The 19,736-nt window shown below is 40.7% G+C and overlaps 1 protein-coding gene across 1 annotated transcript; it reads left to right on the top strand.

Annotated features, from left to right (window-relative positions):
• Positions 1-37: 37 nt before the first annotated feature.
• Positions 38-17,685, top strand: LOC117878912 (iron-sulfur cluster assembly 1 homolog, mitochondrial-like). Its single transcript, XM_034773642.1, has 4 exons — positions 38-171; positions 8,438-8,491; positions 13,665-13,770; positions 15,353-17,685. The coding sequence occupies exons 1-4, from the start codon at positions 91-93 to the stop codon at positions 15,499-15,501; spliced, it is 390 nt and encodes a 129-aa protein (XP_034629533.1). The 5' UTR covers positions 38-90; the 3' UTR covers positions 15,502-17,685.
• The last annotated feature ends 2,051 nt before the right edge of the window (positions 17,686-19,736 follow it).

A 19,736-nucleotide genomic window follows, 5' to 3' on the forward strand; every position in this document is an offset into this window, starting at 1 on the left:
CACACTCCGGCCGCCATGACACTAGAGGCAAAGTAGAACGCACTGCCCTGCGCCCATGGACAGCAGGAGAGGACGGGGTTGAGGGGCGGAATGGCCTCCTCGGTGGTCAGAGCCACGGTCCGGGCCGTGAGCAAGAGGAAGATACAGGCCACCCGGGCCGCCCTTACTCTGGTGAGTATCGCGGGGGGTGCGCCGCGCTCGCGGCGGCTGTTAGCCCCAGGGCCAGGGCCAGGGCCAGGTCTGCGGGGCCGCGGGGTGGCGGTGAGCGGAGCCGGTGCCCGGCGGGGTGTGGGGCGCGTCTCCGGGCGAGGCTGTCCAGACCCTGCCGCGGCGAAGGGCGGTTCCAGGGCCTGTATTGAGCAGCAGTCCGGGGGGGCTCCTGACACGAGGGAGCGAATGACCGGACCCCGCTCCGGGCGGGCGGTTCGCCTGCGGGCCTGGCCAGCGCTCTCGGTTGGGTCGCAGGCGAGAGCTGTGGCGGGGGCGCTGGGATGAATCCTGGGTCGCCGACTGTCAAGGTTTCATTGCGACGTTGGCGATATTTGATGTTTTCCCGTAAAGCCCCTGCTCCTGGAATCACGAGATTAGACGAGACTCTTGGCTTTCACTTACCTTTAAAGGAGCTGTCACCTCTCGTGGTTATGCAGGAAAGCTTGAAAGGGGCAAGTAAACGCACGGTAAGGGCTCGGGAACCAGAAGATGCCCAAAAAGATCCCTGTAACGAAATACACACACATGTACAAGTGTATATTTTAAACCTCAAATTTCAAACCAGTCTTCTGATTTTTACGAGACTGACTCACTATTTTGAATGTTTGGAGTTGGCAAAATTGTTGCCTCCAGTAACAATTCAAGAATCTCTAGCAAATGATGCCACCTACTCAGCCATACAGGGATGTCACCGAAGCTGTGGTGGTGGTGGTAAGTCAATTGTACCAATGTTAGCACAGGTCAGCCCTGCATTTCTCTCTACCCATCTGCAGAAAGTACAGTCAAGACTTTTTTAATCCATGATTGCCCTATAGAAATGTACCTCTCAAGTGGCCCCTGGTTTACATGGGGCACTTTACGTTAAGGGTACTTTCCTTGTGCTGTATGCGACTAAGGCCCCTATTGAACTGCTTGTAATGTGTTTGCATGTGTACATATAAGTGTATAAATAGGTAAGATTTATGCTTATGACCGCCAGTTGCTTTTTTTCTTTTGATGTCCTGTCAGAATAGATCTCTATGGCATGTCCTCATCTAAAAATGCAGAAATAAGGCTCGGAGAAGGGCACTGAAATGAGCAGGCACACTTGTGAATGAGGGGGCTTCTGATACAAAGACTACTTTCTTTAGAAAAGACAATAGTAAGAAGACCAATGATAGAAATGAAAGAGAGGCCTACTTAGATGTTCTTATGTATCCTTCTCCCCCACCCTATAAAGGGTGGCACTTGATGGATTTAAAAAAAAAAAAAAAAAGCAAAGTTAGGACCTAATTCTGCCCTCCATTGCCCAGTCTCTCTCTCTCTCTCTCTCTCTCTCGTGCATGGCATCTTCAGAGCAACCTTCTATTAATACAATTGTAGGTCCATCAGCCATTTCATGGCCTTCTCGGAAGGTGAAAGATGACGACCTTCACACAGTCCTCGCTATTCAGTGAGAAACCATGACTAATGTCATCAAACCAGCCACTGAACTTTGACTGTCAACCTCCCAGTCAAAAGAGCAACAAAATAAACACACACACAAAAATGTTCATTCTAAAACAGGGGTTGTATGCAGATAATTTAGTGTAGAAGTTGGCCTTCAAAATCAGCAAAAGGAGTATGATTATTAAATGACATGCTTAACTTGTAGAACTCACATGCTACAGGCTATTATTGAGGGTAACTGATCAGTAAGACTTAAAATTGGACACTTGTGAATTAAAGAGGGAAAGTATATTAACATCTGAAGTGTTGCATCTCCAAAAATAAAGAAATACAAAATTAGTAGGGCTGGCAAGCAATTAAAAACATTAATCGTGATTAAATACATGATTAAAAAAATAATCTCGATTAATTGCGCGATTAATCGTACTGTTAATAATATAATACCATTTATTTAAATATTTTGGATGTTTTCTACATCTTTAAATATATTGCTTTCAATTACAACACAGAACACAAAGTGTACAGTGCTCACTTTATATTTATTTTTGATTACAGATATTTGCGCTATAAAAAACAAAATAAATATTATTTTTCAATTCACCTCATACAAGTGCTGTACTACAATATCTTTATCATTAAAGTTGAACTTACAAATGTAGAATTATGTACAAAAAATAACTGCATTCAAAAATAAAACAATGTAAAACTTTAGAGCCTACAAGTCGACTCAGTCCTACTTCAGACAAACAAGTTTGGTTACACTTTGCGGGAGATAATGCTGCCTGCTTCTTGTTTACAATGTCACCTGAAAGTGAGAACAGGTGTTCACATGGCACTGTTGTAGCCGGGGTCGCAATGTGCCAGATGTTGTAAAGATTCATATGTCCCTTCATGCTTCAACCATCATTCCAAAAGACATTCATCCCTGCTAATGAGAGGTTCTGCTCGATAACCATCCAAAGTAGTGTAGAATGACACATGTTCACTTTCATCATCTGAGTCAGATGCCAGGAGCACACAGTTGATTTTCTTTTTGGTGGTTCGCGTTCTATAGTTTCCACTTCAGAGCGTTGCTCTTTTAAGACTTCTGAAAGCATGCTCCACACCTCATCTCTCTCATATTTTGGAAGGCACTTCAGATTCTTAAACCTTGGGTCAAGTGCTGTAGCTATCTTTAAAAATCTCACATTGGTATCTTCTTTGCATTTTGTCAAGTCTGCAGTGAAAGGGTTCTTAAAATGAACATGTGCTGAGTCATCATCTGAGGCTACTATACCATGAAATATATAGCACAATGCAGGTAAAATAGAGCAGGAGACATACTATTCTCCCCGAAGTCATTCAGTCACAAATTTAATTAATGCATTATTTTTTTAATGAGTGTCATAAGCATGTCCTCTGGAATGGTGGCTGAAGCATGAAGGGGCATATGAATGTTTAATATATCTGGCATGTGAATACCTTGCAGTGATGGCTACAACAGTGAAATATGAATGCCTATTCTCACTTTCAGGTGACATTTTAAATAAGAATCGGGCAGCATTATCTCCTGTAAATGTAAACAAACTTGTTTGTCTGAATGATTGGCTGAATAAGAAGTAGGACAGAGTGGGACTTGTAGGTTCTAAAGTTTTACATTGTTTTGTTTGAGTGCAGTTATGTTACCAAAAAAAATCTATATTTGTAAGTTGCACTTTCACGATAAAGAGATTGCATTATGGTATTGTATGAGATGCGTTGAAAAATACTTTTTTTGTTGTTTTTTGTTTCTCATTTTACAGTGCAAATATTTGTAATAAAAATAATATTAAGTGAGCACTGTACACTTTTGTATTCTGTGTTGTAATTGAAATCAATATATTTGAAAACGTAGAAGAACGTCCAAAAATATTTAATATATTTCAATTGGTATTTTATTGTTTAACAGTGCGATTAAAACTGTGATTAATCATGATACATTTTTTGATCGCAATTAATTTTTATTAATGAATCACATGAATTAACTGTGATTAATCAACAGTCCTAAAAATTACAGTGTACAGAAAGAGTAGGTGAGATACAAGTGCTCTCGAAAAACATAACTTTGAATTGCCTGATATTTTTTCATGTTAAATTTCAACTATGAGAGTGAGAAGGTAGGTGTGGTAATATTTTTTTTATTGGATTAACTTCAGTTGGTGGAACGTAAAAGCTTTTGAGCTGCACAGAGCCCTTCAGATCTGGGGAAGGAAATCAGTGTGTCTGAGCTAAATACAAGTTGGGATAGATTGGTAAACTTATGGCAGAACACAAGAGGCCACTTAAAGTGGTCATTTGAGGGTTAGATTGGTATGCATAAGGGATTTGAAGTGGGCAGTTAAGGTTGAGCAGGCGGGAGATGGGTGTTACAAATTGGTTTTATGGCTCATTACAGCAATGTCCATGTTGAATCCATTGTTTTTGATGTCTAGCAGAGTTATGAATTTAAGTTCTCAGGCTCGCCTTTTGAAGATATTGTGCAGATTTCCTTTGTGGACAGATATTGAAAGTGAAAAGTGTTTACCCGTGGTGGTAGTGTTTTTGTCTTTTATCATTTTTCTATGCAAATGTCATTTGAGAGAGTAGTAATTGTCTGGTTTCTCCCAAGTTGTTGGGGCATTTGATGTGCTTGAGGATGTACACCACATACTGTGATAAGCATGTGTAGTTCCACGAATCTTGAAAGGTGTGATCGGGGGTGGAGTAATTGATCATCATTGCAGTGGTGATATGTCTGTAAGTTTTGCATCTGTTGTTGTGGTAAGTTCTTGTGCCACTTTGAGTTGCTGTATCCTGGTCTGTGAGGAGCTTGCTTCTGATGCCCAGCTTGGCGAGGCCTGGGGGGTGTTTGAAGGCCAAGAGTGTGGTTGGGAAAGATTTCTTTCAGGATGTGGTGGCCATTAAATATGGGTTATAATTATTTGATACCCCAGATGGATTCCAGTGGGGGGGGGGGAAGGGTAGCAGTGTGCCATCATTGGGCTTTTGTTGTTTGTTTTTTTTTTTTTTTTTCTGTATCGAAGCAGGTTTTTTCCAGGGCATTTGGGTGGCTTTTTCCATGGTGCAATCTACTTCTCTGGTAGAGTGTCCTTGTTTGAAGTGTATTAAGAAGTGTATCCGAGACTTTCTCTTAAAAGCATATTCTGTGGTATCTGAGTATCTAGCTGTAGAGAACAGATTTTTCTGGAACTGTGCAGGTAATGTGGTGATCCGTGGGTTTTTTTATATAATGTCGTTTGTAGGGTCAATTGTTGAAGCTAATAGTGGTGTATAGCAGAGGTGAAAGTAAGTAAGAGGCCAATACGACGTACTGGTAAGAAAGTGGCTGAAGCATTTAGTACCAATTGGTAAAATAGGCTAGGTTTAACTAAAGTAATAACAAAAAATCTGATTTATCACATGTTTGCAGCAAACATCCCTCTCTGCAAGCAAACCAACCACCCCTAAGCGTAGTTGGAGAGGGAATCATAGTTGACCTGGGAGATTAGGAGAGCCGAAAGACAGCAGGCTGGGGGGGTCTAAGGAGCACAATACAAGCAGGACCCAGGAGTGTGATTGTGCAGAAAGCCCCTTGCTCCCCACCTGATTTGCTCTTGGGCTGGTTCTCCTGCGGGCTGCCTGCTCTCCAACATGCAGATCCACATGCGAGGGCCCTTGGGGGACGAGGCAGCTTGGGGAGCGAGTGGTGTGTGCATGCTGCAGGATGGAGGGGTGTCTTTGCGCTCCGTGCTCAGGGCACTGCGCTCTGCTTCCAGCCCTTGTGTTCATTCATTATTCAGCCAGCTGCAGGAGGGAAAGCTCACCTGGCTACAATCTGGGAGAACCAGAGCCAGGGACGCTCCTTTCTTCTCCTGTGTCCGGGCTCTTTGGGGGAGTCTCTGCAGCAGTCCCTGTTGCAGGCAGCTGTGGCATGCCAGAGGCTGGGGGGCAAGGCGTGGGGCTTGGTAGCACACAAGCTGGGTTTTGCAGCATCTGGCGCCCCAGCTGAAACTTCTCTATCTCGCACCTCTTTCCCACTGGAGGGGCTTGCTGCTGTTTGCTGGTCTGTGACACCCCACAGGCCTCAACAAATGAACAAGCTGAAAGTTATCCACAAAAGGGTATAGCTACATAGCCGTCGTTAAAGCGCTGCCATGGCTTTAACGTCAACTGGGTAGACATACCCTTAAAGCTACTACCAAAACTCTAGAATATAACGAGTGGACAGCTACTGTATCAGAGTTATGCAAAGGGATCTATGAAGTAAAGTGTATAGGAGTGGAGGTGGGATGGGTTGTGATACGACCGTACCGTAAGAAATTTAAGTTACTTTCACCCCTGGTGTACAGGAAGTTGATGCTAGTGTGGGGAGTGATGTGGGAGTGTTCTACAGAGAGTTTGATGGATGGGCGGTAGTGGTTCAAGTTGTGGTGGAAATCTGAGGGAGTTTAGCTCTTCTGTCCAGACAATGAAAATATTATCAGTCTATCTCAGGTATATTGTTGGTTTCATGGTTAATTTTTCCAGAAATGCTTCCTCAAGGTGGCCCATGCAGAGGTTGACTTATTGGGGAGCCATCCTAGTACCCATTTCTGTTCCCATGGTTTGGACAAAGTGTGTGGTATTAAATGTGAAGTTGTGAGTGAGGATGAAATGGGTGAGTTTGACAATGTGTTTAGGGTGGATATCCAAGTGTTGTAAGTTCTCTTGTAAGTATTTGAGATAGGCAGCAATGCCATTATGATGAGGGATGTTGGCATGTATGGAGGTGACCTCCATGGTGACAAGGATGATGTTCGGAGGGAGGTTGTTAATGTTGCAGAGTTTCTGGAGGAAATTGATATTGTCTTGAAGGAAGCTTGCCTTTTGTGTGGTGAGTGATTTGAGGTTTCAACCATAACATTACTTTAATTATCTTGCACTCATAACCTTACGTATCTCTTTTAATTTAAAAAAACAAACCCACAAAATAAAAATTTTCTAGTGGTTATCTGTGACAGTTACTGGCAAGAATACAATATGAAGTCAAAGGATTATTGGGGCATAAACTGATTTCCAGCTCGGGTCAAGAAGTTTCCCTTCAGTACATAGATTAAGCTGGAAAAATTATCCAGAAGACTTATCTGAATAGCTGCCAACACTCCAAATGCATATAGGATTTGGGAGACAGGCTTGGAAGGAATTGATTAAAAAATCACAAATTATAGATGTAATAGTTTTACCCCTCAGAACTATGACACACAATGGTTTAAACTTCAGAACTCCTCAGTGCATCTGTTCGCTTGGGCTGTGTGCTAAGATCGGGACATGAGACTTAGTTGATGGTTTTATCAGATGCAGAAGGAAAACTGCATCAGAATACAGTTATTTCGACTTGAGAAGGTTATCTTCACAATTATAGAAGCAAGATTTTTATTTATTTATTAATGAAAACTGAACTTCTGTAGAAACTGCCCCCATTCACCATGGAAATTTCCTGATCACCATTGATAAGTGGGAGAATGCATTTGTCAATTTTGGGTTTCTTTTGGTAGATTTATACCATTATGAGGGCGTATATTTTCCTTTGCATTAGTTGCCAATCTTCACTATGGGAGACATGCTATTGAGCTAAGTGTGTTTGGTCTCTGGTACTGCAATTCTTGTGTTCCCCTGGTGATTGAACATCAGGCAACTTGCAGGTATATAAAGTAGATTTTTTTGATGGCTTTATTTGTTTCTGAAGCCAGTTCTGTGGCACCTAGACCTTGATAAAACTGATTTCTGCAGAGCCAAAGTCTGGCTAGCTTCTCATAGAAACACTATTCAATTAAAGATCATAATTTAATAACACAAGAAAACTTATTTTATCATCTTAAACTGAAAGAATTTCAAAATTCTCAGTCTCACGATCTATGTTTAGTTATTCTAACATTTCACTCAGGTTGGGCAATGAAGGCATACTAACATTTTCTGGGTTTTATGCACGAGTACAATATTGCAGTATATGGTTGCAAACTTAACAAAAAAATCTTGTGGTGAGCTTCTCAAGAAGTTTCTCAATTTTCAGTACTGTATTTTTCAAAAAGAGAATCTAAATTTTAGTCTCTAACTTCCTGTGATGTATTCATTTATTATCTACAAATGTGTAGTCTGTCTGGCGGAAAGCGGGGGGTTATTTGATCCCCTTTACATTATGTTTTCAGCTTGTGGTGAAGTTAATTTATAAACTCTGCTCTTTTCCGTAAATTCTCATGTGCATTAACCAGTTTAATTCTATGAGACCTTGTCTACACTAAAGGGAAAAGTTGATCTAAGCTACGCAATTTGAGTTATATGACTAGTGTAACTCAAATCAACGTAGCTTAGATCTACTTACCATGGGGTCCCGTTGACTCTCCTCAATCAGGTGGAGTACGTTAGTGGAGAGCGATCGGCAGTCAATTTAGCGGCTTTTCACTATACCCGCTAAATCAACCACTGATGCATCAATCGCCGCAGCGTGATCCTCCGGTGAGTGTAGACAAGCCCTGAGTCTACGTCTGACAGACAGCTTAAAATTAGGCAATTTAGCATGTTAATTGTAAAAACACAACAAGTTGAATGGCTAGTTTATACTCTCACTAGTGACTCCAATGTGAGAGGTGGATTTCTAATGTGCGGGAGGATACGCTAAAGTGAAAACTTGAGAGCTGTGAAGCTGGAATGAAACTGAGTTTTTATTTGTAATGGACAGTAGAAGCAATAAACGACTGAATATTATTCAGAACTTTTAACATTTTTCAAAGCAAGGAAAAGTTAATAAAATCTCTTTATTTTTCAGACTCCGTCAGCTGTACATAAGATAAAACAGCTTCTTAAAGATAAACCTGATCATGTAAGTACAAATGGATGGCATTCTTGTATGCTATTCTAATATTTTTTAGCTTACCTTATGAAGAGCACTCTTAATTATTATTATACTAACAGCTGTCCTGTGTAGTACTTGTGATCAGTGTAAAACAATACAGCTTGAAACAATCATTGTGGACACCATTTAGACATGAGATCTTCCGTTATTTTTTAATAAATGCATTTATCCAACAAGCTTTATTTTCATATACAAAAATCAAATGAGGTGGGGGAAAATGACTATAATGACAATAAGTCAACTGTCATAAGCTTTGAGACAGATTAAACTCCAGCATGCATTTCTTAAAGGTTTAACAAAATTTTAAAGTATGTCCATATTGCCACTTTAATGAAACTAGTCTAATCTGTTGATGCTAGTAAGGTAATGATTTCCTAGTATGGCAAGAGATCTCCAACTATTGATGTGAAGGTATTCTTCAAATAATTTATGAAAATTTAGAATTTCTCAAAGCGGGTTATTCTGTTGTGAAGTATGTTATGTCCACATAATATTGCCCCTTCTGGCCTGAGGGTTAGCCAGTATTTGGGGCCTTGCTTGTTTCCATTAGGAGAAGACATTGATGCCAATAGTCAGGTATTTCTTTGGTGTGATCCTGTTTATTTACAAGAATGTACACAAAGTCCTGTTTCTCTGAACACAGTAAAAACAAACAGCAGGTGTTTTCCTTACTCAGAGATCCAAGTCTGCTCCAGCAAGTACTATGCCCAAAAGAAAGTCTGTCTCTTATCTTCTTACCAGGGCCACTCTCACAACTGCTTCTCTCGCTTTCTGTTTATCACACACACAAGCGTGAAATCTGCAATGGTGACAAAGTGGAGAGGCCGTGGTTTATGTACTCAAAAACCCAGAATGCTGCATACTGTTTTTGTTGCAAACTCTTCCAGTCTAATGTTCCAGCCACATTGGGTTCTACAGGAACAAAGGACTGGAAAAATCTGGCATGCCATGAGAAGGCAGCAAATCACCAGAGAGCATTCTATAAGTGGAAAGAGCTTGAGATGAGACTAAGGTTAAAGGCCACCATAGATGATTGCATCAGAGTCTCTTTACTGGCAAAATGTTCTGAAAAGGCTCATTGCCATTGTGAGAATGTTTGCTACCCAAAACCTAGCACTGTGTGGCACTTCAGATCAGCTGTATGTGCCAAACAATGGAAACTTCCTTAAAATTGTGGAGCTGATGGCTGAGTTTGATGCTGTAGTCCAGGAGCATCTAGGAAGAGTCACCTAAGAAGAGTCACCACCCAAGAAATGTACACACACCACTACTTTGGAAAAACAATTCAAAATGAGATCATACAGTTCCTGGCAACAAAAGTCAAACAGAAGATTGTGGCAAATTTGAAGTCAGTAAGATATTACTCTGTTATTCTGGACTGCACACCTGACATCAGCCATACAGAATAAATGACTTTAATGGTTCATTTTGTAACAACAACAGAACCTAGTGAAAATGTCCCCGCAATGGTAACTGTCAGAGAGCATTTTCTAGAATTTGACATTGCTGATACTATAGGAGCTGGTATGACAAATGTGTTTCTTAAAAAGCTGGAAAATACAGGGATTGCGATAGCTGACCTGAGAGGTCAGGGCTACGATAATGGTGCCAACATGAGAGGAAAGAACAGAGGAGTGCAGACATGGATCTGAGAGTTAAACCCTCGAGCTTTTTTTGTCCCATGCTGTTCTCATTCATTGAACTTGATGGTCAGTGATGCAGCATCTGAATATTTTAATGTAATTCAAAGCATCAATGTATTTTTCTCTGCATCAGCTCATCGATGGCAAATTTTGAAGCAACATATGGGAACATCCTCTCTGACACTGAAACCACTGAGTGCCACACGATGGGAAAGTCGAGTGGAGGCGATAAAGCCTATCAAACACCAAATTGGGACGATAGATGATACCATAGTTGCCATTATGGAGGATAATGCTATGACAGGAACTGTTTGTGGGAGAACAGTGGCAGAGGGAAATGGAATCACCAGAAACATACATAACTTCAAATTTCTGTGTGGCTTAGTGTTGTGGGATGACATACTGTTTGAAATAAATGTTTGTAAGCAAGAGACTCCAAGTTGTTGACCTTGATATATCTGGAGCAATGGAACAACTGGACAAAGCAAAGTCATACCTACAGTCTTACCGGTCAGATGAGGGATTTCAAAACGTTCTGAAGAGTGCATAGAAGTTGGCACACTGAAGCTATTTTCCCACCCATTCAAGAATACGAGAGTCACCGAAGAAGAAGACATTTTGATTACAAGGCACGGGTTAATCCCATGAGAGACTCCAAACAACAATTCAAAGTTGAATTCTTTAACCAGGTGCTAGATTGTGCAATACAGTCAGTTGAAGAACGTTTCATGCAGCTCAAGGAACACAGCAGTATATTTGGGATGTTGTATGATATTCCAAAACTCCTCACTATACCTGAAAAAGCCCTACACCAGCAATGCAGGGCACTAGAGACCATGTTGACACACGATGACATGCGCGATATTGATGCGAGTGATTTAGGTGATGAACTGAAAGCCCTTTCAAGATGCATTTCAGCAGGATCAACTCCAAAGGCTGTTCTGGAATATATGTGCACAAATAAGATGACCACCCTCTTTCCAAATGCTTTTGTTGCTCTGCACAAACTTCTAACACTTCCTGTAACAGTTGCCAGTGGAGAACGCAGCTTCTCCAAGCTGAAGTTAATAAAAACACATCTACACTCTGTTAGGGGGCTTATTCCTTCACCCTCTCACTTCCCTGGTCCTTCTCGCATGAACAGAGAGCAACAATACCCGAAGTCCAAAGGTGCAAACAATTTTATGTTTATTGGGGTAAACTTCCAGCAAGCATGATTCTAGTTTCCTTCCTCAGTGTCCCCCTTCCCAGCTCTGACACCACAGAGCCATCCCTGTTCCCATTCCCTGTTCCCATTCCCCCCCCTTATTTCCTGATTGACTGCAGACTATATAGTAAAACTTGAGTTTTGCTTAGCTATACCTTAACCAATCATTTTACTGAAATTTAACTAACCAATCCTAACATACAGTAACATGGTTATTTAACCAATTATATTCCACTACCTTAATTAGTTTACACCCAGCAAAATTAATTATACCGCAGACAGAAACAATTACAGAACCAGACAGAGACCATGCAAATAAACATGCAAAACAATACAGAAGTGAGGATTTCACAACTACATCTATACAGAAATAAGGGTTTTACAACTACATTTATACAGACATAAGGGTTTTCCAGCTGTGTTTATTGATAAGTGAGTTCTTACCAGACAGAAAACTATCAAACTAAATTTTCTTTTACATGTTCTAGGCTTTTCCCTTTATCTGGAGGTGATAGATCGGATCATCTTCCTAACAGCCCCAGATTGCCTTATTTTAATGTGACTAGTTTGGGAATGTGAGGATGTGACCGTTCACTTCTCAGCTTATGGCTGCCTCTGCTGCTTAGCCAAAGGCCTTACTTAGCCTAAGAACAGAGCCTCAGACTGTCCCAGTACGAGAAGGCCCTTTCACAGACAGCCAGTGATTTTGATTCTTTCTTTTATACCTCTATAACTAGCTAAGTGATAAGAATACCCGTAAATTCTTAAAGTATAGGCCTTTACAGACAGGCCTGAATATCTATATCCTAACACGCTCCACAATGACACCAGAGAGGCTGATCGGCCTTGCAACCATCTCAATAGAGCATGAGCTGGCCCAGACTGTGGACCTTCAGGAAGCAGTTCAAATCTTTGCAGTCAAGAAGGCACAGAAAGCACCACTTTGAAAGATAAAAATGCCAGTGTTTACTATGCAGACAAGAAAAGTTACATTTGCTGTTCAGGCATTTGAAACTTAAATGTTACTTAAAATTTTTGAACAAGGCATTTTAAGTTGTTAGTTCTCCTTTATTGGGGTAGGTAGAAGAGCAGTACCATGAGAGGAGTAGAATAGGAAGAAGGCAGAATTGAGACCTTTCAAAGTTTTGGCCCAAGCGAGGAGGCATGGGGCGTCATTTGAGTTCCCCGCCTCAGGTGCCAAAATGTTCTGGGCCATCCCTGGACTGAATTATGAGTCAGTGTGGCTTCCTGGGTCAATGTTGAGCAGATTTTAAAAATAGGAAGGGCTGAGTGGTAATATGGATAATGAAAATTGCAACCCATCTAACTTTTTAGTATACTGTGAAATAGAGGTTCTCTCCACTAATCAGCATAGCAATGCTGTGAAAATGTAACTGTATTTGGCTCAGCCTCAAACTTGCCAGCATTACGTAAATTGCTTCAATTGCTCCTACAATGAGGAGAAGTAAGCACCAGCCTGCAACTCATTGCAACAGGCATGCAGAAGATCTGTACTGTGATTTTTACTGGGGCGGATGAGAGCCGGGTGAGAGAATTTGGAATGCATCCCATTAAGCCCTAGAACTGGCTTCCTTTCTATGATGAGTGAGTGTTCAAGTTTGTAAAGTGTTGCGGACTGACAGTACTATATAAGCATAAACTGTCTCATTTGAAGTCATAAAACCATTTGGCTTTGAAGCAAGATTTTCTCTTCCAAACTGCTTATAAGACCAAACACCTACAAGGTTGCCAACAGTTTTATTAGTGAATTACATTAGAATGCTATTTTTACATACTGTAGGTCTTTGTCCACAATAGGAAAACTTATATGTGTAGTTTTCCACCATTGCAACACTGCATGTGATAGCAAAAGTAGAATGGAACTTGTAGTAGAAGCAGGGTTCAGGCTAACCCTGACAATATGATGGTAGAAGTGCCTCTGCTTCATTGACATTTTCATCACTATTACTACCACTAGTGTAGAATTATAGGTATAAATTGTACTAGTGTAGTGCATAGGAGTTAGGCTTCAGTTTGAGTATATATTATGCATTTATAACTTAAAAGTTCCAACTCACTCTTCTAGTCAGTCTGTACCTCCTCCCCCTCCCCCCCAAAAAAAGAAACCCAAAACATTTTGGCTCTTCATTCCTAAAATGAATTCATCCTAATTTTAACCCTAGATGACAGGGGGAAAACACTGAGTGGTAGCTATCGAGTTGATTCATGCACTGAGTTTCCAACTCTCTGCTGGCACACTGTACATTTAAATTAAACTCTTATATTTCAGGTAGGTGTGAAAGTTGGAGTTCGTACAAGGGGGTGTAATGGACTTTCATACACGTTAGACTATACAAAAACAAAAGGCGACTCCGATGAAGAAGTAGTTCAAGATGGTGAGTGTTTATTTGTTTTTATCTATTTGAAGCAGTAAAAGGGTGGCGAGGGCAGGTGCAGAATAACTTGATTACTGAACTTCCAAACTATAATGGAGTAGAGACAGGCTAGAATTTACTAGCTGCATGAAATTACTGAGAGAATACCCTAGTAAGAATTGCTGTTGCTGTCACTTTAGATTCCATTGTAAAAGTACCCACTTGTTAAAACTTCGTGGATTAAATTAAATACTGCTAGCCCAGAGGGTACAAATTGCATCCTTTTCCCTCCCCACCATATGTCCAGGCTGTACCATGGGTTGGAGTTCTCCAGGGCCTGGGAGGCTATGTTTACATCTGGTGGTGGGGTGGCAGCTTTAAGTTAATGCTTGAGTATCATAGGATCCTCCTTGTGCAGGTTGCTTGGTGGAGCACATCCTCCAGCAGATTTTGTCACAAGCACTTCTTTGTCAGCACAGCCTACTTCTTTTGGCTAACCTTGGTGGCTCCAGGCCCCTGGGGTTGCTGCATCCCTGAGTTACATTGATATATACTGGCACTGAATATACTCAGATGAAACAAAGGACCTTCCAAAAACACTGCTTTTATATAAACTAATGGATTCCCTTGGGTTCATCGTTATTGTTATTTTTTCATCTACAAAGCCAAATTGGCTTATTAAAATGAGAAATCATAAATAGTCTATAAATCAAAACTGCAGTCTTAATGTTCAGCATCCTGCAGCCTGTAAAACTTCTGTATGTTATTGGAACAGGCAGGATTTCCAGCTATTAAGACTTGAGAAGCACTAATTCCTAGCCCTGATCGTTTTACTTTCTAGTATATAGGATGGACCTTGCACCTCCCACTAGTACAGAACTAAATATTGCTAGTAACTCAGCTTCAGCCATATAACTTTGGCAAGGGGAAGGATAATCCATTTGAGAAGGAAATAAAATATTTTTGAGGCAGGTTTTCTTTAAAAAGTCAGCTGCTTGAAAGCAGTGCAGAGCTTTGGAATGTTAGTAATCCCAGTAGAAATGGATTAATTAACATAATTCATAGACACCAAGGTCAGAAGGGTTCATTGTGATCATCTAGTCTGACCTCCTGTATAACACAGGCTATAGAACTTCCCCAAAATAATTCCTACATCATATGTCTTTAAAAAAAAAAAAATTCCAATTGTCAGTGATGGTGAATCCACCATGGCCCTTTAAGTTCTTCCAAGGGTTAATTACTCTCACTATTAAAAATTTACATCTTATTCCAGTCTGTGGGAGTGTCAAAGCTGCACTTTATCACACAGTTACACAATTACATTGGCTTGACCCCTCATGAAGTGTAAATAAATACACCATAATATCAATACTCAACCATTTACAGATAGCAAGTGATAGTAATCTCAACTGGAGTTCTTTAACAGAGGCAAGTAAATGATGAATATCCTGAAAGTAATAAGAAAATGCAGCACATTTCACTGACAGACCTCAGTTTTTAGCTTCGTTTTATATCAGTTATCTACCAGAGTGTACTGTAACACAAGATTACATAACAGTTGTTATGATTACATAACAGTTGTTTTGTTTTTGTCCCATTCAAGGAGTCAGAGTGTTTATTGAAAAGAAAGCACAGCTGACACTTCTAGGAACTGAAATGGACTATGTAGAAGACAAACTATCCAGTGAATTTGTTTTCAATAACCCAAACATCAAAGGAACATGTGGCTGTGGAGAAAGCTTTAACATCTGAAATCTCAGGATTATTATCTTGGCTTTTAACACCATGAAACACTTCTTCATCAGTGTGACTTTCTAAAGCTGTCACATTTTTCAGGTTTTTAGGCTTTGTAACACGTGGCTGCATTTCAAGGAAAATAAAGCGAATGCATTTTGGAAATGTAACCTGTGTGTTAAATTTCAGCACTGGTGTAATCTATGCAGTAATTTGGGGTGAATTGGGCTCTAGACAGTAAGAACAGCGAGGTGCAGTAGCACTTCTGTGTTTTCATATATGATGGGAAATAAATCTCAATATTTCTCCTTTTCTTGTCATTTCCCTCTCCTTCACCGCTACCAGTCACCCAAAAATTGTGTGATGTAAGAACAGACTCCATGTGCATTCTGCTTTAATTAGAAGAAAATGGTAGGACTGTATATGTATGAATAGGTTTCAGAATTAATTTATACTCATTTAAAAAGAACACACACACAAAAGAAGGTATGTATCTGACAGATGTTTCCAATGTCTTCACCCCTTGATGCTTTGATTATGGATTTAGTGGTGATCTGTTTGCAAAGAAAAATCAGTAAGTTCTAAGAGGGAGGAAATCCTACTTTCTAGTGCGAAAATTTTCATACGTTATGTCACCAACTGTGGCTACATAGTGGAATGAGCTAATTCAAGTCTCCAAAGTTATGCTCACCCTTTCATTTTGAGTTATCTTAGTGCCTATATAAATGTTTGTGCTTGCTACAAGGAAAGGAAATCTCTTTGTTGCAGCTAGGAAGACCAGTAGTGTGGTGTTCCAGAATAATGCAACATCTTCAACCAGTTGAATATTAAGGCAGAATGTGCACAGGCCTCCTTTTCCCACATCCCATGTATCTGTCTTTTCCCCCAGTTGACCAAGACAGCAAAATTCCTAAACTGCTTCCAACCCAGTACATGTATGTATTCCCTCTATGCTGTCTGGTCACCCAACAAGGAAATTGTTTTATGATGGTGGAAGGAATTTTGTCACTTTCCTGTCGTCATACTCACGACTTACTTTCTGTCACAGCTGAAACCTCATTGGTAACTTGAGTAGATGTTAGGTTTTCCCTGGTAAGGTTGCCTCTAAATTCTTTTCAACAGTTGTTTGAGGTGAAGATAACTTTGTAAAAGGAAAATTCCACTGTAGTTTATAAAAACAGCTCAGAATCTTTGACTTGTATAAAATCAATGAAATTAGCTTTTTTGTTAAACTGACGCAAAGCATTAATTTAAGGGAAGACAAAAACTTATTGCTTGGAAGAAGCCATTTGCTTTGATAGAAAGAAACTAGTTTTATCTCCCTCTCGCACATTAAGATCCTTCTGGCTTCACACCAATCTTCCCAACGTGTATCATTCTTCAGCACCTCCTCCCTAACTACTCAGGTATCAGTAAATATCTCTCCAGGCTTTCTGGAAAGCCAGAGTAATTTAAGTGGCCACTATGCACCAAGCCACTCACTTGTGCAGCTTGCAGGAGGAGTAGAGAGGGGAAGAAGATATTGTTACTAGAGTAGTTGAGCTGAAAGTTGGGAGGCAGGGGAGGAGACAGAGGTGGAAGGGAGCTCACAAGGAATACCTGAATGCTGGCTTTAAATAAGGAAGGAGCTGGAGTCGGGGAAGGAGATGGGACTGAATAAGGCATAAAACCTGGAGATTTACTATCCAGGGGTGGATTCATTCTGGAGAGCAGTTTATTGGTACTTGAGAGGGAGAACTGTGGACTGTTACCTGTTGAGGGACTGGAAATGCAGCTAGAACTGGTTGAGGGAGGAGGAGATAAATCTATGGCATCCTCCCTGCAGTAGTCAGCACAGCCCACAAGAATAGAAGGTTGAAGCTTCCACGTGTATTGCTTAATTAATATTCATACTTGAATTTTAATTATTTTGTAATGTATGCAATTTTGATGTAAAAACACTGGAGTTTTCCTTTATCAGCTGTCATACACAAATAGTTGCATTATTATATATAGTAGTTATAGTATAGCAACAAAGTATATGGGGAAAACATGACAACAGGCTCAGTAGATTTGAATTTCTAATGCCACAGTCCTCCATTCCTGCCAAAAAAATCAAGTCTGTGTGACGTTGTAGAGCTAATGTCTAAAGTAGTCCCAATGATAGACTAATTCTCTCATTTGTAAATCTATTCCTTACTGGAAATTTAAAAAAAAAAAAAAGAAGAAGAATGTAACAGGTGGTTGGTAAAAGTGCTATCTCTGTATTCACTCTAACTCTGTTTTTGAGTTCTTGAGGGCTTTTGCATATTCATGGGTTTGTGTATATGCTCTGTGAGTGAAAGTTTATACTTTCATATTCTGTGAAATAGTCTCTGAAGAGAGTTGTATTTACTAAAACACCTAACGCACAATCTATTAAAGTACATTTATGCAAATGCTAATAACTTATGTATGAATATAGTTTTGTTAATCAGTCCACCTATAATGTGTGCAGTACTGTATATAGAGTTCTCAACTGTAATAAATAACTGCCTGTTGATAACATTAAATACTCTTGTTTTGCACAGCTGTAAAAAATGAGCACTTCAGGCTCATACAAGTAGCTCAGTTATAGCATAACATTGTATGGCTTGTAAAATGATGTTCACTGAGGAATATTCACTTCATGTTTTCAAAGTGCTAATAACATTGGAAAAATACAGTAGGTATGTAATAAGAATGTCAGTTTTAAGTATAAAAATGAAAATATTTTGCTAGTCTGAGAATATACATACATTGAAGTCATCTTTATACCTTAATGGGAAAAGTAGGGTGATAAAGGGTAATTAAGTTTTTTGTTAAACTGTTCAACTTTCTCTCTTAAGGCTGAAATTCAAGCAGCCAGATGTTCATTTTTAAAATGTCTACCTGCCAAATATACATATCATAGATTCCTCTAAGGGTAGGAAAAGATTTTGTATAGAATAGATCTGGTGTTGGTATAAAGGTTTTATTGGCATGAGTTTGCAGTGGCTGTGCGACTCACAAGTGGGAGAAAACAAGAATTATCCAGGTCATCCCAAAGAAGTGCTAGTAAAATCTTTATCTACACCAAGGGTGGGAAAATTACTGCCTGTGTGCTGCATCGAGCCCTTTGGACATTATAATCCCGCCCTCGAGCTTCTGCTGGGGAACGGGGTCCAGGGCTTGCCCCGCTGTGTGCATGCCATGGCTCCGCGCAACTCCTGGAAACAGCGGCAGGTCCCCCCCCAACTCATACATGTAGGGGTAGCCAGGGGGCTCTGCACACTGCCCCTGACCCAAGCGCCACCCCCGCAGCTCCCATTGGCTGGGAACTGAGGTCAATGGGAACTGCAGGGACAGCACCTGCGGACGAGGCAGCACGCAGAGCCGCCTGGTCATACCTCCGCGTAGGAGCCGGAGAGGGAACATGCCACTGCTTGAGGTAAGCGCCGCCCAGAATCTGCACCCCTGACCCCCTCCTGTGCCCCAACCCCTTGCTCCAGCCCTGATTCTCCCTCACACCCTCCGAACCCATCGGTCCCAGCCCGGAGCACCCTCCTGCACCCCCCAACCCCTTATACCCAGCCCCATCCCAGAGCCTGCACCCCAATCCCCAATTTCGTGAGCATTCATGGCCCGCCATACAATTTCCATACTCAGATGTGGCCCTTGGGCCAAAAAGTTTTCACACCCCTAATCTACACACACCACATTGTATTTTTTTATGCTGAGTTTTAGAAGGCATTATGCTCTTTATTATCCTTCCACCTGTAGTGGCCACCTTAGTTACCGTATATGGACTTCTGCGTGATAGGAGAAATTAGGAGAAATACGTTTTTGTAAATCCATTTGTCATTATTTTAAAGTTCAATGTTTCATGATGCATGAAGGGTACATTCAAGTGTTTTATATAATTGGGGAGCCTGGAATTCCAGCAGGTGTCTTCTAGCTCTGCTGGCTGTAAGTACAGGATCTTAACACGGCTGTTTGCTCAGTATTGACTATAGCAGTTCACTTTACCAGATTCATCCTTTGCAGAATGTCAAGGCATGTTCTTTGGGGGGAAGAGAAATAGCTGTTCGAAAACAGTTAATAAATTTGGCATGTTAATAGTCCAAGATGGATTAATGGGGCAGAGTGTACATGAGCTCAAAGGTGTGAAATGAATGTGGTTAATCCCAGGGCTTTAGGAGGAAAGAAACACAGTACATGGATATAGTCACCCTCAGTGTGATGCTCTTTCCTTTTCTGGACTTAAGGCTCATCTG

This window comes from Trachemys scripta, chromosome 6 (genome assembly GCF_013100865.1).
Source record: "Trachemys scripta elegans isolate TJP31775 chromosome 6, CAS_Tse_1.0, whole genome shotgun sequence".
NCBI classification, from domain to species: Eukaryota; Metazoa; Chordata; order Testudines; family Emydidae; genus Trachemys; species Trachemys scripta.